The sequence below is a fragment of the Fundulus heteroclitus genome, chromosome 2, assembly GCF_011125445.2.
Source record: "Fundulus heteroclitus isolate FHET01 chromosome 2, MU-UCD_Fhet_4.1, whole genome shotgun sequence".
Lineage (NCBI taxonomy): Eukaryota > Metazoa > Chordata > Actinopteri > Cyprinodontiformes > Fundulidae > Fundulus > Fundulus heteroclitus.
In genome coordinates, this window is record NC_046362.1 from 15,373,228 (window position 1) to 15,400,667 (window position 27,440).

The 27,440-nt window shown below is 43.6% G+C and overlaps 1 protein-coding gene across 2 annotated transcripts; it reads left to right on the top strand.

The window, feature by feature from the left end:
- The first annotated feature begins 1,255 nt into the window (after nt 1–1,255).
- Nucleotides 1,256–25,689, top strand: LOC105928050 (cilia- and flagella-associated protein 44). Of its 2 annotated transcripts, XM_021317933.2 has the most exons (35): nt 1,256–1,324; nt 1,463–1,551; nt 2,146–2,296; nt 2,652–2,814; nt 3,111–3,213; nt 3,291–3,507; nt 5,305–5,419; nt 6,114–6,278; nt 6,371–6,520; nt 6,598–6,645; nt 7,679–7,778; nt 7,892–7,986; nt 9,459–9,656; nt 11,081–11,191; nt 11,262–11,414; nt 11,491–11,715; nt 12,127–12,269; nt 13,186–13,462; nt 13,571–13,626; nt 14,348–14,510; nt 16,661–16,791; nt 17,087–17,295; nt 17,377–17,521; nt 17,654–17,807; nt 19,288–19,529; nt 19,658–19,883; nt 19,974–20,177; nt 21,611–21,803; nt 21,877–21,990; nt 22,077–22,207; nt 22,310–22,426; nt 23,506–23,707; nt 23,802–23,962; nt 24,060–24,194; nt 25,204–25,689. In XM_021317933.2, the coding sequence occupies exons 2-35, from the start codon at nt 1,476–1,478 to the stop codon at nt 25,459–25,461; spliced, it is 5,331 nt and encodes a 1,776-aa protein (XP_021173608.2). In that variant the 5' UTR covers nt 1,256–1,324; nt 1,463–1,475; the 3' UTR covers nt 25,462–25,689. The 2 variants fall into 2 exon arrangements, with proteins under 2 accessions (XP_021173608.2, XP_012720586.2); XM_012865132.3 differs by having other exon boundaries at nt 1,258–1,551.
- Nucleotides 25,690–27,440: the final 1,751 nt, after the last annotated feature.

The following is a 27,440-nucleotide window of genomic DNA, read 5'->3' on the forward strand; positions in this document are numbered from 1 at the left end:
AACTGTGGCGTCTAATTTTCATGATACATCACTTGGTAAGATTTTGGCATGTGCAAATTATTTTTATTTTTGTAGACTCAATCTACATATGGAAGAAGGATGATGAAGGGACTTTTATTTTTTTTTTTTTTTTACATAAACATGTGCAAATTATGTGTAACTATTAGCCAATGCTTGTGTATTTATTTTTTTTTACTTTATTGCTTTTTATTTAGCTGCAGTTACTTGGCTTGCATGAGATTGAAATCGTACAGCTATTTATAATAAAGAGATAAACTGCCCTAAATGTTATTTTTTGACAGAGACAGAAAAAGAAGATTCATATGGACCAAAATGAAAAACTGGCTATGTTTGGGGTGACCCATGTTTTAGCCATTGATGGTTTCAACAAAAAGGTTGTTCCACAAAACCTATAAAAAAAAAAACAACCTTGCTATCTATGAAGATGTTTTCAGGTAATGACTAATGCATTACAGTGGAAACTAAAGGAATTACATACACATGAATGCTATTCATATGAGAATATATAACTATATAATAACTGTTTACATAAACATGTGCAAATGATGTGTAAAAGAATGACTGCCAAATGCTTCATAACAACATTTTCATTGTTATGAAGCATATTATACTGAGAATAACTGACAACAGTTAATTTTGAAAAGTTTTTACACAAAATACAATAAACTTTTTTTCATCCAATAGGCCTGCAGTACTTGATTATGGTGTGTGCGTGAACATAGACATTTTTTACGTAGATGCCCCATTGGCAGCAGGTTTGCACGTCGACGTCAGAAAGTAGTGAACGTCTATGTTCCATGTATATGTTTTAAGTATTCAGATTGAAAGATATAGATGGAGCTTATATATACTTGTAAAAACATATATAGTGATTCATTGATAGAGATTGGCAGCCAGATTGGCCTTTGATCGATGTTTAGATATATACTGTAATGTCTATGGAAAAAAACACTGTCACACCGCCATTACATTTTTCAACTCGCGCACCACCTAGTGGCAGCTCCACACTTTGGGAATCCCTGATGTAAAAGAACCAGGTTTTGTTATCTTGGAGTAAAATACATGAGAACTAAAACCTAATAAAAATCTATTACATGTAAAATGTAAGTATCAATTGTCATATTGTTTTACTTCTCTTGGTTCTTTTCCGTTTCATTGAACGCTTTGATCCCTTTAAATGGAAACTGCATTAACCAGCATGCTTTGTAACCGTGGAATTGCCTTGCCTTGTTGCCTGGCAACGCGTTAACCGTCACAGAGAAGTGCCAGTGCCACGGCTAAAGTTTTTCAAATGGTTATAATGGTAAATACCTATTGACTAAGTTGTAACAGCATTACAAAATATACATTTTTCTACGTATAGAATGCTGTTTTATTAGATTTTTAGTTTTTTATGTTAAGAAATCTTGGAAATTCGCTTTTTTAACTGATGTTTTTGTAGAACAAATGGTACAATGTCGGATAACGACACGAGTTCAGTTGGTGAACAGGCTGAAAACACATCGACTTTTACACCGGAAGACAATGAAGGTAATTCAAACACTTTTTGTTTCTTTAAATATCAACTGTTTCACGCTTTTAACTGAAATGTGCTTTTGAAAACAAATATTTAGATAACGTTCTGCTGTAATCAGCAGATGCTGGAGAATGATGCTAACGTGTTGGTTAAAACACAAATAATTTTTGACTTGAAAGTCCTGCTTTTCTTCCCTTTATCCCTACTTGTTTCCACATTTGGCCATGAGTGGTTTGAATGTCTTTTTCCCATAATAAATTAAACAATGAATTTAAAACTGGTTTTGTATTTACTCAGGTTATGAATTTTGAATTTGGCAAACAGATGATAACAATATGCTCTTCTCAGGATTTAGACCTCTGGTGCTTGTTCTAGTCTTTGAAAATTAAAATATTTACATCTCCATCATCTTTCTGCATTTAAATTTTAACTGTTTTTCTCTCTGAGGTTATTTTGTAGAAGATATGGAGCCTAAATACACTTTTGTTTAACCTATGCTGTATTTGTATTTGATGAAGGGCACGTCTCTCTGCAGACACGTTTACATATAAACTCTGTTCCCTATAATGTGAAGAAAAATTAATTTGACCGTCCCCTCCATCTCCCAGAATGTGATGCTGAACCCTCCGAGATTCGGCAGGAGCCTGGGGGGAGATCAAAGGAGCTGCCAGCGGACATGTACTACAACTATGAAGAGCTTCACTCCAGACCGACTGTCACACCTGACTCTGAAATCCCAGAGAACCTCCTTCACCTCTCGTATCCTTGCCCAAGACAATTCAGAAAAAAGCACATTGTTTTAATCCAAATTAAGTTTGATATATTTTTGATATTTCTGAAATCACAGTCAATCCTGTTACTTGTTTATCGCAAAGGATAAAGTCATGGTTACCCTCCCTTCTTTGTATACTCCCTTCCTACCTTGTATACATCCTTCATTCCTTCCTTGTATACTTCCTTGCTTGTGTGCTTCCATCCATGCATCCAGCCTTGTGTCCATCTTGCTCACTGTTTCGATGTGTAATTTTTCCATGGAACATGTGTAGGAGGCTAAACGCCTAGAACCAATCTTATTTAAAGCCATTTTCTGCTCCTTGACTTTTCTTTCCTTCAGCCACTCCTTCGGGTATGACAGCAGTCGCAGATCAAATCTGAAGCTGCTGGATGAGACGACGTTGATGTTCATAGCAGGAAACCTGCTCGTCCTGCTGGACGTTCCCACCAAGCAGCAGAGGTACCTGCGCTCCTGCAGCGGGGAAGGAATCGGGGCCATCGCGGTGAGGAAACTGAACGAAATGTCACATACCGAGGTCCAACCCTTCTGAGGCGGAGAAGGATACCCAGAACAACATCATATTACCATTTTAATGTTGTTTGATTAGTTATAACTTAAAGTTTAAAAGTTCAATTTTCATAACTAAATCTTACATTTCACATCAACGTGATTAAACTCTCTACCGTGTGAAAATGCTCTGAGATAAAAACATGCTTCAATATTAACTGTTTAACACAATATTTCCTGAACCTGTATAGTTTCTGAAAAATAAATTGCTCTGTTCTTGTGTGTTTTAAGGTGCATCCTGCCAAAGAGTTCTTTAGTGTGGCAGAAAAAGGAAACCATCCCAGCATCATCATCTATGAATACCCTTCACTAAGACCGTATCGCGTCCTCAGAGGTAAACCAATCTCTTATTTCTCTCCCTCCTTCCTCCCAAGCTGTGCGATGCTCATGCTGCCGTTTGAACGTCTTTAGGTGGGACAGAGTGCGAGTACAGCTTTGTGGACTTTAACCTCGACGGGAGCCTGCTGGCCAGCGTGGGCGGAGCCCCCGACTACATGCTGACCCTGTGGAACTGGAGGCAGGAGGAGGTGAAGCTGAGCTGCAAGGCCATCTCGCAGGAGGTCTACAGAGTCAGCTTCTCCCCGTACAACCCGGGACTGCTCACCTCATCGGGATCGGGTCACATCAAGTAAACAACGAACGGAATCCACTGAGAAAGCAGTTTGGGTTTTAGCATTTAGGCTGCCTTCACTCAGCTTCTGTTTAAGCTGCCAAAGTTGACATATCAGACTTATTTAATACTTTTATTAAATAGATCAGAATTTAAAAAGCCACGGAGGATTTCTAGGCTTGTTATTAAACATGGTTAATAGATGTCAGAACCTGAGATCAAGTTTCCACATTTTTGGAAGACTAAAAGTGCAGAAATCATTATAATAATAATATAATACATCAAACATATGTAGCGTGTTTTTGGACACTCAAAGACGCTTTACAAAACAGTTGTGTTTCAATATTTTTCTATTAAACCTTAATTTAACCAGATAAATGACACAATGAGGTCAAGTCCTCTTTCAAAAGGGTGACCTGGCCTAGAAAGGAATCATGGCTCATGTCATTGTGTAAACGTATGAGCAATTTGACGAATAAAATACGAGAGTTGTTGTAATATTAGCAATATGGAATTTAAAGCAGTAATAATTTAAGATTTAAAACACAGGCCCTGTTAGAAGGGTTTCTGTTGTTGGCTTCTTCAGGCAGAGTCGAAGGCTTTCAGTGAAACAGATTCTTTATGGCAAATAATTGTGTTTCTTCTTTACAGCGTTCTAAAGACCGCATGAAAAAATGCAAAAAGGGAAATATACAGGGAGAAATTAAAGACGGAAGAAAATAAATGAACATACATAGATAAAACACAATTATCCAGTTGATAAAGTCGTTATTAAATTACAAAAATAAATAAATGCTTATTAAAAAAACACTCAGTGAAAATGCAAAAAAAAAACAAAAATGAATTGAACACAGGTAAAACCTTTGTTTCACCTGAATGTTGCAGATTTAAATACGATGCCTTGCAAAAGTATTCACGCCCCTTTCATATTCTATCATTTAACAGCCACAAACGTAAGCCTGTTGTGTCAGGTTTATGTGATAGTCCAATAAAAAGCAGTTCATAATTGTGAAGAAGAAGGAAAAAGACATGATTTTGAATGGGCAGATTTGTGTTCAGCCCCTCTTTAACTGAATTTACAGCTGAAAGTCTTTGGTCTCTAACCAGCTTTGCATGAAATCCCTGAAAAATCGTCCTTACAAAACAGCTCAAGCTCTGTCAGAATGGAAGAAGAGGATCTGTGAACAGAAACCTTCAAATCTTGCCATAGACAGGATTTACATCTGGGCTTTGACTAGACCACTCTCAAAAATGGATATACTTTTATATCTAAACCATCCCAATGTAGCTCTGGCTGTATGTTCAGGCTGGTTCTCCTGCTTGAATGTGAACCTTCCTCCCAGTCTCAGGTCTTCTGCAGCCTCTAACAGGTTTTCCAGCTCCATCCATTTTCCGACCAGCTTGGCCTTTCCCTGCTGAAGATAAAACATCCCATGGTGCTGCCAGAAACACGTTTCTCTGTGGGGACGGTGCGTTCAGGGCGATGCTCCTTGCTAATTCTTTCTTTAGACATATTGTTTTGTACGTGGGCTAAAATATAAAATAATGTTCTCATCAGAGCAGAGAACCCCTCCATCTTCCACATGTTTGCTTCATCCTCTTCGTCCTACAATGGCTGCTGGTAAACAGGATTTCTATTTCTAGATCAGCGTTTGATCTGCAACGTTTTGTAGACAATTAGAGAAAACTTCTAGAAGGATATAAAGAATTTAGTTCAGAGCAGGAAATTGTTCTTATTCCTCAGATGCGGCAAAAATTCCCCCCAGATGTCAGCTCTCTCCGCTTATCTTTTGTTGTTGTCTTTCTTTCTGTCAGGTTTTGGAAGATGGCGACCACCTTCACAGGTCTCAAACTGCAAGGAGTCATGGGACATTTTGGGAAAACCGCAGCAACCGATATTGAGGGCTTCGTGGAACTTCCAGATGGAAAGGTGAGCACCTCAATTCTGGAAGAACCTGGAATGCTTCCCTTGTCTCTCAAAACTCTTTGTGCATCAGTTCAGTGAGGTGAAGCTATGAGAGAGGTGGCGTTTCCTTTAGCGTCAGCACGTAGGAGCGTCACTGTGCAGGCTGCAAGCCGTCACAAAATAGACATTAAGCAAAGATCAACATGTTAAATCTTTTGATTCAACATTTTCACAGACAAAAAAGAAATCTTAAAATTGCCCAAAATGAAAACAAGTGGCCCCCCCAAAAAAACATGAATCTGTACGGCTGTCTTCTAAAAATGTAATGATTTAGATCCCTCTTCTATAAAATGTGACTTTTGTTTGTTTCAAATCTTGTATGAGTAGTTTATTAAGGTGGCAATAGAAATTAGAAAAGTGTCACAAGAACGTTGTTGTTAAATGTTTATTCATGAAAAAAAATAATTTGTGGCCAGCTATTGCTTACAGCCAGACTAATTTAGGCTTTATGGTTCGGATCTACGGCACCTAAGTTGGGTTCACACACACGTTAGGAGACGAAAACACCAGAAGGAGTGAAAAAGTCCCATAATGATTCGTCTCAGGCTGAGCAGCAGTTCTTCATCATGCTCAAGTCAAGGTTCTGCCCGTATGCTGCTGAGCTCCTCGGACATTGTTCTGGTCAACATTTAAAAAGATGTGTATCTTTTGCTGTTAGGTGGTGTCAGGCACAGAGTGGGGCAACCTGCTGCTGTGGGAAGGGAACACCATCCGGGTGGAGATATGCCGGAAAGAGCGGCGGAGGTGCCACATTGGGATGGTCCAGCCGTTCACCCTGGAAGACGGACAGCTGATGACATTTGGTGCTGATGGAGCCATTAGGGTAAAAGAAACTTAGATATGAATGTAAACGTCAATCAAAGAGTGTTTTTGTGGTTTTGTCTCTGACACGGTGGCATATAATCGTCCCTCCAGGCCTGGGACTTTGAGAGGATCAACACATCCAGCAGCAGCAGCAGCATGTTTGAGATGGAGCCCATCAACGAGTTGGTGGTCGGACACAACGTCTGGCTTTCCTCTGTGGTTCGCAGCTCCCTGCCGGACTCTTTCATCTGGTTCGCTCAGGTCTGACCACTAAGATCCCCATGAAGGCCGCAGCAGCCCAGATCCACGTTCATCCTGATCTCCCTGCTGTCCCACAGGATTCTAACGGAGCCGTCTGGAAACTGGACCTTTCCTTCACCAACACGGTGAGTTCTCCACAGCATCCATCCGTCCGTCCATCCATCCATCCATCCATCCATCCATCCATCCATCCATCCATCCATCCATCCATCCATTCAACACATCCATCCATCCATCCATGCATGCATCCATCCATCCATCCATTCAACACATCCATCCATCCATCCATCCATCCATCCATCCATCCATCCATCCATCCATCCATCCATCCATCCATTCAACACATCCATCCATCCATCCATCCATCCATCCATGCATCCATCCATCCATCCATCCATTCAACACATCCATCCATCCATCCATCCATCCATCCATCCCTCTCGTTACATTTGTGTTTATAGATTCAGTGTTTGAAATCAGACCTCGGTTTAAAATATCTGCAGTAAACGCTTTGTGAATTTGTATTTTAAAGTTGATTTTCAGGAAGCTTTTAAGTCTGTTTTGTGTACTTCAAAGGCGTCCTCGGTGTCAACTGAGCTTCTCTGGGTGTTTCTGTCAGATGCTCCAGTAAATGCCTGTAATGCCTTCACTCCACTAGTTACTTCTAATCTGCCAGCTCCTTGAAACCTCAAGCATTTACGTAAATCCTCATCAGTGGTGTGGATGGGGACCAAATTACAGCCAGATTCTTTGATGTTGCTGAGCTGTTTTGCTCAGTGATTAAATCTTATATAAAACACATTTTGAAGTGAACCTTCCTTTATTTCTGGTTTCATTTACAGAATGCATTAAAGACTCCAGCACAGATACTAGAGTTGCCAGGAAAGCAGTAAACCTCTGGGATTGGCCAAAGGATAGAGCAACTGTTGACTTAGCAACAATTAACATCTTAACTAAATATAGTTTTAAGTATTTTGGAATTTTTCTATGTAAGGTTTAAAATCCTGTCGGTCTACAACCAGGCCAGTCATCCTCCTAGCTAGAAAGGCTGTTACTGGTAAAAAAGCTTTCTGTGCGACATCGTTTGCTCCAAGAAGAGAGTTTTATTGTAGCAGTCAGCTCGCATACTGACAGCCGCTGCTTTGTGTTTTTGTTCAGGCTGCTGAACCAGAGCGTCTGTTCTCCTTCCACTCCGGGGCGATCCAAGGCCTGGACGTGTCGAAGAAATCCCACCTGATGGCCACTACCACTCTGGACCGTGAGTCCAGCGTCGCCTCGCCTTCGCACCGAATGTCGGCGTGTTAGAAACTCTCAAATCTGTTAAAACAGGTGCTTTAGCTGTGTGTGTGTGTGTGTCGCCATTCTGTCCAGGTTCAGTCAGAGTGTTTGACTTCGTGGCTAAAAGAGAACTTCTAGCTACCCGCTTTAATCAGGGAGGAACTACGCTCAGCTGGGCTCCACCTCTGGTGAGTGATGTGGGAGCGTTAACGTACAGTCACAGGTAAAACTAAGTACACCCTTTCTGCTTCAGAGGAGGAGCAGCAGCAGCCTGGTACTGAGAATCAGGGGCAATCAAACTGATTCGTATCAGTGTGGTGACTTGAATTATAAGAGAGAAAGCCATACTTTTACTGATTTGGAGCATCCAGATGGGTTTTACACACTTTCAAGGTGGAAAGACACCGTTAATGAAGAGCGGCAGTTTTTCCACATGGGCTTTAATGTATTGTACGATGGGGAACCAAAATTCAAACTGGACACGTAGAGATATTATCATAAATGTTTATTAGAAGGTTTGAAGGTGATGCTGGCAGGCGGAGGCCAGGTGAACAGCCAATGAGTCCCCAGAGAGGGCAAAGCAGGCACTAAATGCACAGGAAACCCAGTCGTTCAGAGCACACAAGCAGTAGAACATGGAAGCAGTGAGGGCCAGGAGAGCGCAGGGATAGCATGGTGAGCCGGTAGCACGCAAACACTGAGGAGCTGACATGCAGGCGGTGAATCGAGGCGTTCTGGCGGGGAGCGGCGATGAAGCTGGGGGTCACAGGTGGAACGACTTGCTGGTAATTGGACAGCAGCAGGTGGAGCCAATTATGGCGCTGAGTGGTGGCTGAGAGGAGCGTGGACTGGGGGAAGATCAATCAGTCCCAAAAACACTAACGAAACCCCAAATCATGACAAAGGGCAGGTGTCCAGGACAGGGCAGTACTAGAAAGGAGGGATAATGAGCAACAGAATAAAAAACACTTATAACTTATCTTTCAGTTGTTCCCTGAACAGGTTTTTTATTCTATTCAGGTCAGTCAGTTGGTAGAATGTGATTCTCCTCTGCTGCGGAAGATAGCAAGACTAGCTGTGCTTTGAACAGGATCGCTCTGCATTTTATCCCGTCTGAGCATCAGATTTTGCTTTTAATTGGTTTCTAAAGTTCATCATTTTACAGAGAGCACGATTCTAACAGTGGACATCATTTAAGGTCTCCCCTTATATCAGTCGTAAAGGCACAGAGGCGGAGGGTTGGTGATGTGGGCTTGCTTTTCAGCCTCTGGACCTGCAGTCATTGAGTAGAACATGAATTCCACCATATACCGGGGTATTCTAGACTAAAATGTGTGTCCGTGGGTCCAACAGCTGCAGCATGAACCAAACTGGGTCAAACACAGCAGCGAATCCATGCCAGAATGACTGGGAATGAAAATAATCAAAACCCAGTCAAACCCCAACATAAATGAAAGGCTGAGAAGACCCGCAGAGAGCGGTGCAGAAATAAGACTTCTCCAGAACGATGTGTGGGACCGGTTAGTCTGGCCACTGCTGAAAGTCATGGCCGCTGTAGGTGGTCCTACCAGCAGCTGGATCATGGGGTGCACTTACTTTTTTTCTGACTGTAAATGATGACAGGACAACAACCTCTGCTCTCTACTCTGTTTGCTCTCAGGTTAACCAGAGCGGAGGTTTACTGGTAACGGGTTTTGAGGACGGGGTGGTCCGTTTACTGGAGCTGTACAACCCTCGGAGGCCTCAGGGGGCCACTGAAACAGACGCCGAGCTGCGCCTCAGACAGGCCTTCAAACCGCACAACGCCCCTGTTACCACCGTGGCGTACGATCGGAGCGGAGAGATCCTGGCCACAGGGGTGAGTCGGGTCCAGCTCTGCGTTTGTCAGCAGCACAAGTCAGGAGCACAACTAACGTAGGAGTAAACAATTTGTTAAAATTTTGAACAGAAACGCGCACAAATGGCTTTTTACATCCAGTGGCTTTAGAAGCATTCACAACCCTGTGTGACATTTTTGTTACATATTAACCACAAACTTCACTGTGTTTTAGTTCTATGTTGAGGGATTTACCAACAGAAACCATTCAGCCAGCGCTACAATAGAACGGTATGGATCAGAGCATATTCCTATGGTGAAATGGCCTAGTCAGAGTCTATGTCTAAATTCAAGGGATGATCTATAGCAACACTTACAAATGTCTGCTTTTAGACGCTCACCATCCAATCTGACTGAGCTTGAGTCATTCTTATGGCTGTTAAATCAAGAATAGAATTTAAAATTCTTCTTCTAACGTATAAAGCCCTTAATAATCAAACTCCATCATATATCAGAGCTCTGATTACCCCGTATGTTCCTAACAGAGCACTTCGCTCTCAGACTGCACGTCTGCTGGTGGTTCCTAGAGTCTCTAAAAGTAGAATGGGAGGCAGATCCTTTAGCTATCAGGCTCCTCTCCTGTGGAACCAACTCCCAGTTTTGGTCCGTGAGGCAGACACCCTGTCTACATTTAAGACTAATCTTAAAACTTTCCTTTTTGACAAATCTTATAGTTAGAGTGGCTCATGTTACCCTGAGCTATCTCTATAGTTATGCTGCTATAGGCTTAGGCTGCTGGAGGACATCAGGATCTATTTTTCTCACTCTACTGAGTTCTACTGTTCTTCAATTATGCATTGTGTGTTGTCATTTCAGCTTTTAACTTTCTGTTCTCTCTCTTTTTTTCTTCATAGTAGGTACACCTGGTCTGGCGTTCTGTTAGCTGTGGCATCATCCAAGGAAGACAGATCACCTGCTATTACCATCTAATGTAGAACAGATTACTGGATCAATGTGTGCTTCTGTGCTTTTTTGTCTCTCTTGTTGTGGCTCTGTTCTGTCTTCTGTAACCCCAGTCGGTCGAGGCAGATGACCGTTCATACTGAGCCTGGTTCAGCTGGAAGTTTTCCTTCCTGTTAAAGGAGAGTTTTTCTTTCCACTGTCGCTTCATGCTTGCTCAGTATGAGGGATTGCTGCAAAGCCGTGGACAATGCAGACGACTCTTTTCCTTCCACGTAGCAATTAGGAGCTGCGTTGTGTTGGTCTGTCACATAAAATCCCAGGAAAACCCAGTGAAGTGTGTGGGTATATGGAGATAAAAATAGTGGAAAGTTTAAGGAGTATAAAAACCTTTTTAGACAATGTGTTGGTGCATGACGTTAGATTTTATTAAAGAGTTCCTGGAGATAGTTTATTTATTTCAACCATTTAAATCATGTACATTTTCAAATCTCCTTCCCGGTCAGAGTTCAGACTGCACCGTTTTCTTCTTCACGGTTGGGGACAAGTACCAGCCCATCGGCTTCATCCACGTTCCCGGGCCTGTCCAAGCGCTTGAGTGGTCTCCTCATTCCCACGTAAGCTCAGATTTCTCACCTCGCTCACCTCAGAACAGAGGTTCCCGCTGACTCAGACCTTCTCTTTCAGACCGAAAACAGGCTGCTCATCCTGTGTCGTAGCGGACACGTCGTTGAGGTTCACAGTGCAGACCTGGCAGCTCAGGAGTCAACCAAGACCTACAAGCTCCACAACCTGCCCAGGAGGTCCTTCAGGTTTAGGAGCATCAAATCGCGAATCAAGGTCCAAAAACCTGAGGTCAGGGTTATAACTGTGATTCAATACAGGACGGTTCTGACCGGAGTGTGTGTGTTTTCAGAGAGAGGAGGAAATCACAAGACGTCAGGCAGCAAAGGAGAAGAAAAGGAAAGAGAGAGAAGAGAGGCTTAAAGAGCTAGGGGAGGAGAATGCAGTGGCTCTGGAAAAAGAGGAGGAGGAGAAGGAGGAGGATGAGCCGGAGCTGCCTCCCATCTGCATCCCAAATCCTCCAAGTCCTCTCTGCTGTGGCTTCTACTCACAGCCGGGACAGTTTTGGCTCTCAATGGTACAGACAAGGAGACAACAGCCAAATCCTTCAGTGTCCTTAGAAACTTTACATTTCCATCCCATTCAAAATGATAGTTATTATAAAAATTATTATTGATCAAATCGTCACTGTTTTGCTCCAGTAATGAATTGAAAATATTTCAACCTTCAAACAGCTCTGCAGTTTAATGATCAGATGTTCATTAAACTGAGATGTTCTGGAAGAATAAACTTTGCCACGAAGCACAGAGAGTTTATTTGATTTGTTTGTTGATACTAAGGTAATATATCCATTAAAAGTTACATGAAAAGACAAGAAATCCAGAAAAATGTAACTTTTTTTTAAAGAAGCTATAAAATCCAAGATTAAGAAACAATCTGAACCTTTTGTGAAGGCATATGTTAATTTTTCCTTTTCTCTGTCCTGCAGGGAGGCTTCGATGCAGGTTTCCTGTATCACTGCAAACTCTCAGAGAATCAGGAGGAGGATCCTCTGCAGCGACAGGATGAACCCTTTGCCTTCCGGCACATCCACGAAGCAGACCACGATCCTATTTGCTCCGTGACTTTCAGGTAACCGAAGAGTCACTGAAGGCCCAGCTCCACCGGGTCGTAACGGCCGCGCACCGCACGGCTCCGCTCACTTTCCAGAGTTTCAGGAGCAGTTCTTTTCAGGGTCAGCCCGGGTTCCTGCAGCTCTGCTGAGCAACACATTAATATTAAGGGCCACTGTGAACAGAGTGGGTCAAACCGAAATACAATTGCATTCCCTCACGCCTAGAGGGAGAAAAAAAGAAAAAGTTCACGTCAGCTTTTTGTACTCAGACTGTATCATATCCGTTAATCTTCAATTTATCAGTTTATCCGTCAATCACGCCCTCCTTAGGAGCGCCCCCTGCAGTCCAAAAGACCTCAGTGTCCTCAGCAGGTAGAATCTGCTCTGGCCCTAAAGAGAATCAGTGAGCATCAGTTCAGGTGAACATCCAGGTACTGAGAAGAGTCCACTATCTCCGCGTCAGTTCCCTGGATGTTCCCCTGGGTCGGTGAGGTGGGTCGGCGCCTGCAGAAGTCCACCACCAGCTTCTTCGTTTCCCCCTCATATGGGATCCACTGCTTAGTTAAAACATGAAGGAAACTGTCTGCTTTGAAAAAAAATTACCGATCTTCTGTCAAACAATCAGAAATGTGTATCCTTTTAAAAATGTTCAGCTCATCAAGTCCCACATAAAATGTTCTGATGCTTTAATAAAAATACACCCTTTTCCTCCAGGGTCCGTTTGGTGGATAAAACGTACCTCTCTGACCTGTAAACGTTTCTGTGCTCAAACTGCTGCTTGTGATAAAAGCCCATCTGGAGACTGAGGAACCAGATATTGGTGAATCAGAGATGAACGTCAGCATGGCTCCTCTACATGCATAATTCTTCGCTATGAGGGCCCTGCTGTGCTGTTTCTACCCGGAGCTGCTAACGTTTCCTCGTGTTCAACAGCTCCGGCAGGCAGCTGCTGCTCTGCGGCATGCAGTCCGGCTCCATCAGGGTTTACCCTCTGCAGCCCGGAGACCACAGCCTCACCTCTCTGCAAGCCTACTGGGCCCTGAGCGTTCACGACAACCAGTATGGACACCTGCGACACGTGCGCTGCAGCCTCGACGACCTGTTTGTGCTGACGGCCGGCGGTGATAGCAACATCTTCTCCTTCTGTCTGCTTCCTCCCGAAGAGGTGCAGAAAACGCTGGAGACGAAGGCCAAGATACCCTCACCGCGGGTCGGTTCACGTTTGTTCTTTTAAAGTGAAGCTAAAAGTCAGCATTTTGCCATTATTTAGATCTTTCTAAAGGGATACAATGTACTGCTGTGTTTATGAAAAATGTAGGCTGGACTGGAAATCGAGGCGTTGGCCCTGGACATCGAAGACCCGGCAGCGTACAGGTGAGTTTAAAATAACTTTTGTTCATTTTTTTGTCTTTATTTTGCTGTTCAGGCTGTCTGGGCTGGAGGATTGTTTCCCTTTCCTGGTTATTGCTCCCTCTCACAGCTCAGTTAAGGGAAGGTACAAGTTTGGGAAGTAATACATAAAAAAATCATAATTTAATGTCATTTTTTAAACGTCAACATTGCCACATAGTAATTAACTGGTAGTAATAGTTGCAGTAATCGTAACTTCTATAAAGATGCTAAAAATGAAGAGCTGGAATATAAACATTTAATAGATGGTAACACATTGTTACAATCATAGTTATTACTGTATAATTACCTGGATGGAACACTGTTAATACTATTAAAACAATTAAATAATGTTTGGTGGTAATAGTGTAATAACTCGATAATATAATTTAGTTACCAACTTATGAGACTTATGTGGAAAGGTGTTGTAATTAAGTGTAACTCAATACGATGCTGATGATGGAATAATTCTCTAAAGTACAAACTGAATACTTCTGTAATTGGATGTAGTTGTTGCTGGATAATATTGCCAAAATATTATAAAAATATTATTGCTAACATTTTAACCCATTTAGTTACCATCTAACTACAGAGCAGCTAAATTTACTTGATTTTATTAGTTTTAAACTGAGCAAACTCGTGGAGCTGTAGTTGTCCCGGCCTCCGTGCCTCCCAGCCCTCTAACATCCGCCTTAACTCCGTCCAGCATTGAGACAGCCAAACAGAAGACGGAAAAAGACAACCTGCGTCGGGAGGCTGAGCTGAAGGAAGCCGAAATGCAGAGACAGCTGCTCGAGCTTCAGAGGAGATTCAAACAGGTCCTGAGCGACAACCAGAGTCTGCCTGAGCACATCCGGCTGAAACCAGAGGTACGGACGCTAACGGCCGGATCTGTCCACATGATCCAGAGATGATCGCAGCACGTTTTGCAGGAATACAGACCCAAAGTGTGAACGGGCAAGTTTGGATTAGCAGGGAACTGTAACAGTCTTTTGTGCAAATATCCATCCGCTTGAACATTTTAAATGTTGCTACAGCCACAAACTTTGGTGTGATCTATTTTGATTCAATGAGTAATGAGAAGAAGTGCATAATTGTGAAATGGACAGAAAAGTATACCTGGTTAGAAGGAGCAACATGTAATTTTTTGGTCGACAAGAAAAATGCAACGTGAGGAAGAACACTGACATTGTCACACTGAACCCACGGTGGAACACGGTGGTGGCAGCATCATGCTGTGGGAAGCAGGTCAGAGATGAGGGGAGGATGGATGCAGCTAAATCCAGAACCATCCTGTTAGAGCAGGGGTGTCCAAACGTTAATGTCATGTAGAAAGTACTCATGGGCCACAAAATTAAAACCTGTTTTTAATCAAAATGGCAAAAATCTTTCTTTCTTTTTTTTTAACCTGCTCAACAATAAACTAAACACACAAAATACTTTAATAAAACAAGCAAATTAGTCTGATTTCTGTAGAAAAATAATCTGTAAATCATTTTAGATTTGTAACATAAAAATACTATTCCAGGTTCGCCCAGCAAACGATGTCCAACTATTTGGGTTTGATCGTCTTTTTCAGGGTTGTTTTTTTTTTTTTGGTGTCTTTATAGCAACATGAACAGGATTAATTTGGGCTCACTCTTGCTTTATTTTACACGAGTTAAATAAATGGGTGCACCCAAGTCTGTCTTCTGGTAAAACACTTGTCTTATTTCGTATTAACTTAAAAGCAAAAATATGGCCGATAAAAGATAAAAAATGTTGAACCTTGTATTTTCCCTTTTAAGAAGACCCTTTGGACACATCTGTGTTAGAGGCTGCAGAAGACCTGAGACTGGGGTGGAGGTTCACCTTCCAGCAGGAGAAACACCCTGAACCTGCAGCCTGAGATATTATGGGACGGTTTAGATCAGAGCAGATTCATGGGCTAGAATGGGCTAGTTGTCCAGGGGTCTTCAGGAAGAGTCAGCCACCCTTTATGAGCAAATAAACAACTGACTCACATCACCACAACGTCTTTAGTGGAAGTCATGAGTTTGCTTCTTTGACATGCACCAGCGCCTAAGGTGGGACGCCCTGCTGACAGCAATAAACGTGTATCATCCTCTTCCTGCAGGCTTGACCGGTCCTTGCTTTTGATCAATATTAAGGCGAGAAAACCACATTCCCACAGGTATGTAGATGTGAACAGGATGGGTACCTGCAGTGCTTTTTTTGAGAGGTGGAGGAACTCGGTCTCCACAGTCAGCTAGCTAAATCTCCATAGTTACTTTTTATAGTTTATCTTTTCCTCACGTTGTGCCCCACCAGAAGAGCTCTGGCGCCCCCTAGAGGAGACACAACCAACAGTTTGAAAAGCCCTGTGCTCGTATTCACAAAAAAGCCCCACCACAGGGCCGTCATAGCAGAGCTGCCCACTGAGAGGCAGCCCTGCTTCGCAGTCAAAGATCTCTCAGCGCAAAATACAACCTATATAAAAATAATTTTACTGGGGTTAAAAAAAATTGCCCTATTAACCTATATGTCTCCTATCTGAGCCCAATGTTTAGAATCGGATAGGAGCTCTGAGAGACTCTGAGGATCTTTGTGAATACAGGCCCTGGTCTAGTCAAAGTCCAGACCCAAACTGAGAATCTGTGACAAGACTCGAAACGTTCACAGATGTTCTCCATCCGATCAAACTGAGCTTAAGCGATTTTGCGAAGATTGACCAGTTTATTTTTGTTCAAAGCTGGCAGAGACGAATACCCTGAATGACTTGCAGCTACACCTGCAGAGACAGGTTGTTCAACTCTGAGGGGCTGAATACAAATGCACACCATGCTGCTGTTCGTACTATGTAAAAAGGTTTGGAAACCATCAATCGTTTTCCTTCCACGTCACAATTTTGCACAATAAACCCCAATTAAATACACTGAGGTTTGTGGCTGTAGCGTGAAAACGTGATGCTTCAACAACATTTTATTAGATTTGTACGGCTTTGTTTCAGTGCATTTAGTTGGTTTTTATGTTTTCTCAGGAACTCCTGCTGGATCGCCGTTTTTACGAACAGGCCGAGAAGCAGAAGGCCCGGAAGGTGATGGAGGTCCGGAAGCAGATGGCCTGGGAGCAGGAGCGCAGCAGCATCGCCCTGCGGAAACTGCAGGAATGGTACACAAACAACCAGGATCAGCATCAGGCTCTTCTCTTTAAAATATCCTGTAAAAAACACCCAGACAGGAACATTTTGGTTTTCTAAAATTGTTTTAGATGCAAGAAATTTCAAATAAAAAATGCGTTTCAATTTAGTTCAATTTTATGTAAATAGTGTCAATTCACAACATCTCAAGGCACTTTACAAACTCAGTTCGTTTAAAGGCTTTCTTTCTAAAGAAAACCAGCAGATTGAATCAAGTCATTGATATTACCTGATATTTGATCATTAATAGACCCTTTTTTTTTTCAGGTCTGAAGGCACCCAGCAGACAGACGTCATCACTGTAGTGGCGTTACGCAGCAACCACAGAGTCTCTACGTACCGTCTACCAGCGCTTCCCCCGCCTTTAACTCTGGACAAACCTCACATTACAACTAACCCTAACGCAGACGGAGGAGCTGCACAGGAAAGGAGAAAACCCAGAGCAGAGCCTCCCAAAGACAGCCACCAAACACAGGGTAGGCGTTAGGGTGTTTAAGTTTACCACTTAAAGACATGTTTCAGACTACGCTAACATCTTTTCACGCCAATATATACAGCAGGGGCCGTGCTGCAGCCCACTGTGGTTCCCAAAGCCAGGATAAAACTGGGAGATCGGCAGGAAGAGAAGCTCCGAAAGGCTGCAGAGAAGGCAGAGCAAGCCCGAGCTAAAATAGAGAGGAGGAAGCAGGAATGGGCCCAAATGTGAGTCAAAAATCAAACTTCTTTTTTTTTTTTTTTATTCACTCTGCAGATCTAGAATACCCCACTTTAATCATTGCATTTACGTTTTTTAACACTCGCTGATGCAAAGTTGTTGTTTTTTTGGTGTCTCAGTTACGCAGAGAAGCCGGAGGAGAACTACGTGGACCCTCAGGATGTTCAGGCTATTCGTGAAGCCAAGGAGAACCTCAGAGACTTCATCAGGGGGAAACAGCCCAGGGTGGACGTTGAACAGAAGAAAAAAGAGCTGGTTGCTTTGGAGGAAAAAGTACAAATATGTTCAAACCACATCCTCTCACACCATAGTATACTAAGACTGTGTATGAATCAGTCAGGAATATTAGAGCTGTTTTTGGCTCAGATCTAATGAAACAAAACAGGATTTAATTGGTCTGAAAATCAAAATGAGTAGTTAAAATTTCTCAAAGACTGTAATTTTATTTAAAGATATATAGCCACATGATATGCTTAAAGAAACATTTGATCATGATAAAATAAGGTTATATAGACCAAGCCTCCATCCTGATAATGTTTTGATAGTCCTTTTTGTGGGGAAATAGCCCCAGAGCCGGCAGGTTTAGCGAGGTTCATACTGTAATCCCAGTCACATACCAGTCTTTTCCCTCTTGGAATAATTTTGTTTTTTGCATTTTTCCACTGGATCTGGGAACTTTCTTCGTTGTTTCGGTGGGAGATGCTAATAGCCGTTAGCCGCTTCCTTGTTTTAACCCCTGCTGCGTATGTGCAGTATGTACTTCTGTTAAAATCGTAACTAAACACTAAAGGCTTCACTTACTAACAAATTGAGCAAAAACGAAGCAAAAAACTTAATACGAAAAATAAAAACGAATTTGTCAGCCCGGACGTGAAAATCTTTCATAAAAACTTTGTATGCAACTAGAGTGAGCAACTGACGTATAAATAAATAAAAAGTCAAATAACATCACTATGCACCTTTAAAGTAACTAGTAGTAATTTATACCAAGCAACATTCTTCATATTTTATTCCCAATCATCAGAAATGAACCTTTAATATTTAAAGGAGAAATAATTAAGAAATTTACTGTAAATTTACCCAGGATGGAAGTAACTTCCCCTATAAACAATCGGTCCTCTCCATCGACAATGTCTTATGGTGCGTTCACATTGAACATGAATGAAGCCAACAGTGTTGCCAGTTTTGTGTGTGACAAGCCTTCCTTATAATTGCTGAGCAGTTTTTTTGTATTTTGTTGATTTATGATCTCCAAGTATTCAAGGGTGGACGGCCTCCTGGCCATCACCCTAATCTGTAGCTCTTTCATGGATTCTCCACCAGATTCACGTCTCGACGCTAGATGAGCCACTCCAGAATGTTAATATTACCTCCAGTCAGAAGAAACATGTCGATAGAATTAAAAGATTACTTTAAATCTGACAGGGTATGAATATGTTTGAGCTGTAGCTGTAGATTTGGGCAAGATTATTGTGGGTGAGTTGTGAAGATCGACAAACATATGCCTTACTCGAACTGCATGTTCGCTTGTCTTTTTTAGAAGTACCAAAAAAGTATATCTGTTTTCTAAATAAAGGTTGAGTTTATCTATTTTTTTCAGTGTGAAATTATGCTGCAATAAAATATTTTATTTTTAAAGATTTTCCACAGCCTCGCCAGGAGCGTCAGTAAATGTAGATTGTGTAATTTAAAAAAAAATCATTCAAACATTCATTTCAACCATGAAACATTATCTTAACTGTCATTTCACCAGATCCATGAGAAGCAGGCTGAGATGAACAGGTGGATCGTAGCCCTGCGTGACCACAAGGTTCGCCTGCTGTCCTGGATGGCGGCTCAGGCTCAGCGACTGCAGGAGGTCCAACAGGGTCTCGCAGTCCACCTCCGTCAGCCGCCTCCCACCCTGACCACCATTTTACCGGAGGAAATGCCCGAGAAGAAGCTGCAGGTCAGCCAAGCCACCTTACAGCGATACTGGACACTGAGAGAGCAGAGGTATGGAATTCAGACTCAATCCTTTCTCTTCCTTTTCTGTATCGCCTGGTTGATTCATCGGTTCTCACCCCTAAGTTGTCCCTTTTAAATAGAGTTGAAATGATCTGTTTGTGTCTCCTTCCAAACAGAATGAAGTGTGTGGATCAGGAGGACGCTGTGAGTTTATTGGAGCAGCTGGAGAAAGAGATGGAGCTGGAGGAAGACAGAGTGAGAGGAGAAGAGAAGTGCCCCACAGTTTCTGCCGTAAGCAGGGATGCTCAGGAGACACCGGTGGAGCTGAGTGAGCTGGAGGAGGAGCTGCAGATGGAGGAGGAGATCCGGCTGCTCTACGAGCAGAACTGTCTGCTCCAACAGGTCACGGCCCGTAACTAACTCATCTTTAGGTGAAGAAAAGACCAGGAGGTTTGGAGAAATGTCAAGAGCTTCGTGTGTGTGTGTCTCCAGATGGAAAACTCAGTTTGCCAGTTTGATGCGGAGCTCCTGCAGCTGCATCGCCACAAGCTGCATCTGGACAGCCAGCTGAAACTGGCCGACCTCCGGCTGCTCACGCTCCTCCAGGAGATGCTGATCCTCAAGCAGTTTGAGAAGAGGGAGGGAGCGCTGGAGGAGAAACGCAACGGCTGCCTCCAGGAGGAGAAGAGCATCACTGTGAAGAATACATTCATTCATATTGGCCTTTTTATTGTTTTATGTCTGAGCGGCAGGTTTATCCCTTCTCTAACACACTTCAATTAACCAATTAAGCCTCTCACATTAATTAAGAAGGTCCCTAACTAATTAACTAATTAAGCCTCTCACATTAAATAGGCCCCTAAACTAATTATTGTATTACTTTAACTCATTTACTAAGAAATATAAACTGACTTTTTTTACTCACTCAGATTTACTATTAATAACTTTCTCAGTCTTACTAGTTCACTAACTCAATTTCTAATGATCTAATCTGACTAACAATAAATTACTAACTCATCAGCTAGTTCAAACTAACTTAACAACTCGCTTTGTCAATTTCATTCCCTAAATTAACTCACAGTATCTTTCTAACTAGTTAAGAGACTCGTGTTAACTCATTAGTGCAGGAACACCAGCTGACTAAGCTGAGCAAGTGAATCAAATGCGAATCAGCTGATATTTCTCCGCTATCTACGCATCATCAGGTTCGTTTGACCGTTTGCATCACTGAGCTATATTATACACTGGACTGCTAATCACCCGCTGTTAGAACGAGTCGCTTTGAAGCCACCGGCCGTCATATTGGTACTCCCTATTTTCCTCCAGTAACTAGGGAATATGTGCGCTACAGCATCGAATAACGAGGATTTTGTCACGTTCAGGGGGGGCTTAAAACTTTTAAAATGTCAAATGCCATATACTTTTATGTTATGTTCTAAGACTATCAAGTACTGAGAAAGTAATGTGCTGAAATATTTTGCATTTTATTTATTTAAATATATATATAACATTTATAAATATATAAATAACAATATACAAAAACATATATTTACATATATGTATACATATATATACATATATACATACTTATATATACATATATATATATATATTTAATATGAATAACATGTAAAATATTTCAGCACCTAATTTCCTAGTAGTTGATAGTGTTAGTACATCCACTGACTGTAAAATTACCTGTGAAACGTTTTCACACAGCCAGAAAACTGCTTAATGTTGCAACCAAATCCTATGAGATTCTGTGAGAGTAGGGAGTAGCAAGATGGCGGCCAGTGACTTCAGTTTTTCGGCAAAATCAGCACTCCAGTGTATTATATAGCTCAGTGGTTTGAACACAATCAGCTTCTGTGACGAGTCGATTCCACTGACCGGTTAGCTGAGTCAGCGTTTTATCTAGTAAATAAACTGAACGAGGCTCCAACTTTGGAAACATTTGGGTAATATTTTCATGTAACCTTCATTTTATTGGGTGAGGGATGTCTAACACGTTTACAGAAACCATTTGAACTATTCATTAGAGTCGTTTTCCTTAGATGAACATTATCTCCCTTCACATATCACGATCCCTCCCATGACTCTGACCTTCCCGTCTCTGCTCTCTCTGTCAGTCGAAGCTGGAGGAGTGCAACGAGCTGCTGGAGCAGAAGAGGAGCGACATCGCCAAGCTGCAGGAGAGGGAGAAGACCGTAACCGATGACTTTAAGGCTTCACTCGGGGAAAATAACCCGTTCCAGGAGTTCCTGACCAAGGTCTTCAAAAAGAAGATCAAACGGGTGAAGAAGAAGGAGGAGGGAAGTGAAGGTGATGGAAAGAAGCAAAGCTCCTCGAAGTTTCCTTTTGATCAGTGCTTTACTTAACCCGGGTTTACCTGCAGGAGAAGAAAAAGACAGCGACGAAGACTCCGATGAAGAGAGCGACTCAGATGACGACTATGACAGCGACTTGGAGGAAGGAAACGCTGCTTTCGACGACAGCGTCTGTCCTCGAGGTCGGCACATGACCGCTGGGAGAATATTCATTGCTGTTTCACTCACTTCCAGCAGAACTTTACAAATTCTTCCTCGTGGGCCTCAGGCTGCGAGCCGGAGCTGTTTGAAAACACCCTGCAGCTGCGTGAGCGTCGTCTGGATGTGGAGGAGCTGCTGGTGGAGGAGAAGAGGATCTTGGAGGCTCTGAAGAAGGAGAGCGAGCTGCTCGTCAAGAAGGTCAGCCCCGTGTTCGCTGCTCCGCTGCGTCTCTGGGAGCCTCCGCTGATCGTCTCTGCTGATCGTCTCTGTTCTTTGCTTTTTTTTTTTTTATGTTTACAGATCAAAGTGGTCCAGGGCAGCCGGCGGGCGGTGGAAGATGACTTGGAGTTAATCAACAAGGAGAAACAGCAGAAAATGAACGAACTGGACGTGGTGGTTCCTCTCAGACTGCATCAGGTGATCCCCCCGAAAACAACTGACCGCAGATAAACGACGGCAGCAGATATTTCTGTCACCGTCCACAGACCCTGAACTGCTGCGACTTCATCCATGAAGTTCTGGGTTTCACCTCTTCCTGGGATGTGTTTTTATAACACGAAGCTGCTTTACACTCCAGTTCTCTGTCCTCAATGATATTCCCTTAGCATGATGCTGCCACGATTACTGTTTTATAAAGGGGTATCAGAGTAAAAGCGGCTGAATGCAAACAAAAGCCACGTTTTTTCAGATTTCTATTTGTGAAAAGAAAAAAAGTTAGAACCAGATATCGTTTTCCTTCCACTACAGAGTTACGCACTGATGTTAGAAATTATGTCGATCCAGTTCTGGGAATAAATAGAGCGTAAAGGTATAAAGGAAGATATTAGAAAAGAACATAATTGATTGTTAGAAAACAAATACCAAAAACTAAATATTTTTTAATGAAAAATCATTTCAGGAATATAAAAAAAAAAATAAGCAAAACACAATTAAACTAAATGCAAGAAAAAAAAGCTAAATTATGTTTTTATTAATAATTTCCTGATCTGATAATGTAACGTATAATAAATAGGGATACTGACTCTGAAGCGTAAAATGTTGAAACAGAAATCTGGAATTTTACCACTTTTTGTTCATGGATCAGACCAAAACTTTTCTGTAATTTTCTGGACCTCAGCAGGTCCGTTTCTGGTTACTTTCCCCGGAGTTACCAAATACTTTCTCAGAACTAATGAAAGGTTAATTTCCAGAACTTACTTGGAAATTACTGAAAGAGTTCCGTGAAAGTTCTAGAAAGTACCGCGTAAGATTCACAAAGTCGTCTCCAAGTTCTGGCAAAGGACCTGTGAAGTCGGAGGAGACCCTGTGAATTCTGGGAAGGTGTGCAGAGCAACCAATGCATAATTTGGCACTTCCGGCACGGCCTTCTGTCAGTCATCAGACATAAAGGCAGCTCTCTATTTCCAAAACAATTTTTTGTGTGAAAAGCAAACTTTTTTTAAGCAAATAAAAGGTTTACTACATCTTCTCACCTGGTTTCATTACGTCTCAACCAGATTGCTTTTCTCACCAACGGCTCGATACCATCAGACCTGAGCGAGGCGATGGTGCTGGACCGGGCCGAGCTGCAGGGGCTGCAGCAGCGCATCCAGCAGCTGGAGGCGGAGAAGGTCGAGCAGAAAGAGCTGCACCGGCAGGCTCACCAGCACCGGAACAGGCTGATCCGTGAAGGGAAGGACATGAACGCCAGGATCCAAGGTGAGATCAGTCGCTCCCAGAGCGCCTCTGATGACGTGAGATGAAAGCAAGAAACACGAATCCACGAATCCTTCTGGTCGCTGCGCTGATGCAGAGCTAGAGCTGCAGTGCAACGAGCTGCTGATGACAAAGTTTGGCCGGCTGGTGGATCTGGAAGCTCTGCAGATGCTGACAGGGAGCAGGAGGCTGGAGGAGCTCAAACAGGAGAAGCTGCTCACCGAAGCAGCTCAGGCCAAGGAGATCAAACTCTGGGACGTATGTTCTCTGTCGAGGAAACGTCTTTGTCTCGTAGGACCTGAAACGTTTTAAAACAAGCGAGATTTAATCTTTGTCCTACCGATGTGACATTCAGGTGAAGATCGAGGAGTCCTTGGAGGCTTTAACGGAGGCGATGAAGACTAACAACAAGCACCTCCACAACCTGTCAACCCTGTACGAACAGAGGAAGGAGCTGGAGCAGAAACTCAACGCCAGGCAGAAGAAAATGGTCATTTTTCCTCACACAGACTTTATTTCTGTCCGTTTCCACCTCTGCCGGGGCTTCCGTCTACACGACACCGTAGAGCAAGATGTTTTCAAGACGTTACACCCTGGAGCCGGTTTATAATCGGCCCATTTTTAAAGGGAAATGTGGTGTTGACGAACGGTAGAAACACAACAAAACTGTTCTGTTTCATCCCAAAAACTATCATTGCCCAGGCCCAGTGTGGTTGTTATGAACCCTGTCACTTCCAACCATGTTCAGATCCAAAGAAGCCTTTTAGATGAGCGGTGAAAAAGTCTTCTGGAAACCAGAGAACAAGACTAGTCATCCTCCATTGAAGGGCTGTCATGGCCAGGATGACTAACAAGCTTAAAGCTGCTAACAGTTTGCATTTTGACTGTAGTCAGGAGCTTTGGTGGCTTTTAAAATGACGAACAAAAGCTGATACTTTGGGTGAGACCAGGAAGTATGTAGACATGACCTGGACCAGCAAAGTCCAGCTGGGCTGCCGGAAATCCAAAAACAACAAAAATCAGACTAAATCTAGATAAAAACTAAAAGAAATCATTTTAATACCAACACATACTCCAGAAGTAATTCTGATTGACACCAGAGCCAACAATAAAGACGTGCTAATGAAGCAACCTGGACTTCCTGAACATCTCAGCAGAACCACCGGCTGGTCGCCTCCATGCTGCGCCGCATCCATGCAGGAATTCATGCAGAGGAGCCCAGATCTGGCAACCAGGGCTTTTGACCTGAATTAGCATTAACAGAAATAATCTATTTAAATCAAGCACTCTGCATGTCAATAATAAATGTGAGTGTCACTCTTTTTTTTCTTTTACTACTCTTACATAAATAAAATGACTTTTTGATGTTATTCTAATTTATAGAGATGGTCCTTTCCAAGGTGTTACTGTTCGTTCTGCTGCCCCCTAGTGGCGGCTAGATTCAGGTCCAGTCCACGGGGAGGTGATTGATTTCTAACGTGATGGTTCTGCTTCTCCAGGGCAGACGGCAGTTCCGGGACCACAGGAGACTCCAGGACCAGGACGCCATCCGGCGGCTGGAGGAGCTGGTGCAAAAACAATGCCAGCAGGCTGAAGCTCTCTGGAAAGACATCGACCTGCTGTCCTCTAAAGGAGGACACGTGTTGCCCCACAACTGTGCCCCCCTGGCCCCGATAGCCCCGCTGCCCTCCCCCACCAGTGACATGTCCACGGAGAAGCAGGGGGCCGCTATCGCTCCAGAGCTCCACCACAATTAGCCACACAGCTAATTTTATATCGCTTTCTGCCTTAATCAAAACAATACGTGAAACAGAAATTGGAAACGTGTCATTTTTGTTCCTCCGATATTTAATGTATTTTTATCCCAAGAACTGCTGTAATTATTTGGTACAAAGGCCTCCAACCTACTTGGAAACCTCTTGAGTTGTAAGCATTAAAGTGTTCCCACAGCAGCAGGAAACTGATGAGGATGAAATAAACTGCAGCTCTTTGATGTCGGTGACGTTATGTGTCTTTAGTAACATTATATTCTCATGTAGGTAGATATTCATCGGTCATACGACCTTAGTCCCTTACTGTAGACTAAATGATTAAATAGACCCCTTGCATCTGACGTCACAGTCACGTGATCGGGGGTGCGCGCCTCCATCTTGGTGGGCAGGCTAGCCTGACAGCCCGTCTACTACATGACAAAACGGGTGATTTAGAGCATACTTTTAGTTAGTTTATTTTTGGAATCTAAGCAATGCCTACGACTTGTTGTGCTCCCGGTTGCATACAGAGGCATTCCAAATCGTTGGATGTACGTTTCTGTCGTTTTCCAAAGGAGGAAGGACGAAGAAAGAAATGGATATTTTCAATGAAAAGAGCGCAGGCAGACACTCCCAATGGACTGGGGGAGCCATCATTCTACGAGAGAATTTGCAGTCTACACGTCATCTCCGGTAAATACAACTTAATTCTGCTCTAGTCATTGTTCTACTTAAATAGCGGCGGGGGGGAGGTAGCGATTGCTACACAGGCCGGAGAAGCGGCCCGTGTAGCGATAGCTACCTCCCCTCCGCCGCTGTCTGAAGCAGCAGACAGCGGCGGAGGGGAGGTAGCGATTGCTACACAGGCCGGAGAAGCGGCCCGTGTAGCGATAGCTACCTCCCCTCCGCCGCTGTCTGAAGCAGCAGACAGCGGCGGCTCTCCGGCGGCGGAGACAGCAGACAGCGGCGGCTCTCCGGCCCGTGTAGCGATCGCTACACGGGCCGGAGAGCCGCCCGTGTAGCTTCAGACAGCCGCCGCTGTCTGAAGCAGTAGACAGCGGCGGCTCTCCGGCGGCGGAGGCAGCAGCCGCGGCGGCTCTCCGGCGGCGGAGGCAGCAGCCGCGGCGGCGGCTCTCCGGCCCGTGTAGAGCCGCCGCTGTCTGAAGCTACACGGGCGGCTCTCCGGCGGCGGAGGCAGCAGCCGCGGCGGCTGCGGCGGCTCTCCGGTCCGTGTAGCGATCGTTACACGGGCCGGAGAGCCGCCGCTGTCTGCTGTCTCCGCCGCCGGAGAGCCGCCGCTGTCTGGAGCAGCACCCGCTTCCTGCTGCTCCAGACAGCGGCGGCTCTCCGGCCCGTGTAACGATCACCACCTCCCCTCCGCCCGTTCACGGGCGCTAGTACGTCTGTGTTTACGCTGCAATGTCGCCGACACCCCCACCCATTTTAACAAGACAAAAACACCTAAATAATCCGTAGTGAGTGATGTTTTTTTAACCTACCGGGCGGGTCTTCCTCTCTGCTTTGTGCTGTTACACAAACATGTCTGAACATCCATCCATCCATTTTCTGACCCGCTTAATCCCTCATTGCGTCGCGGGCGTTGCTGGAGCCTTTTTCCTGATATAAAATAATTGCAGCCGTCCAGTGGTTTCAGGGGCTTTCGTGCTCTCTTGTCCGTACTGGCCTGCGTGTTTATAAAGCAGCTGTGTCGCGGTATGAAACCATTGGCCAGCATTTCACAGACTCGCTCCGTCCCTTCAGGCTTTTGCTGTGTGGATCTGGCAATCTGATACCATCAACCATCAACTTACTCTTAAAACGATCTTGTGATACGTTATCTAAAGAAGAAAAATACCTGGAGAGCTCGTCATTTCGTCAAATGGCGTGCCAACCAATATGGCCGCCACGCAAGGGGTTCTGGGTAACGGAGTCACGTGGTTGCAAGGGGTCTATTGTTAGTTGATGGAGGTACAAACTCCTGGCCA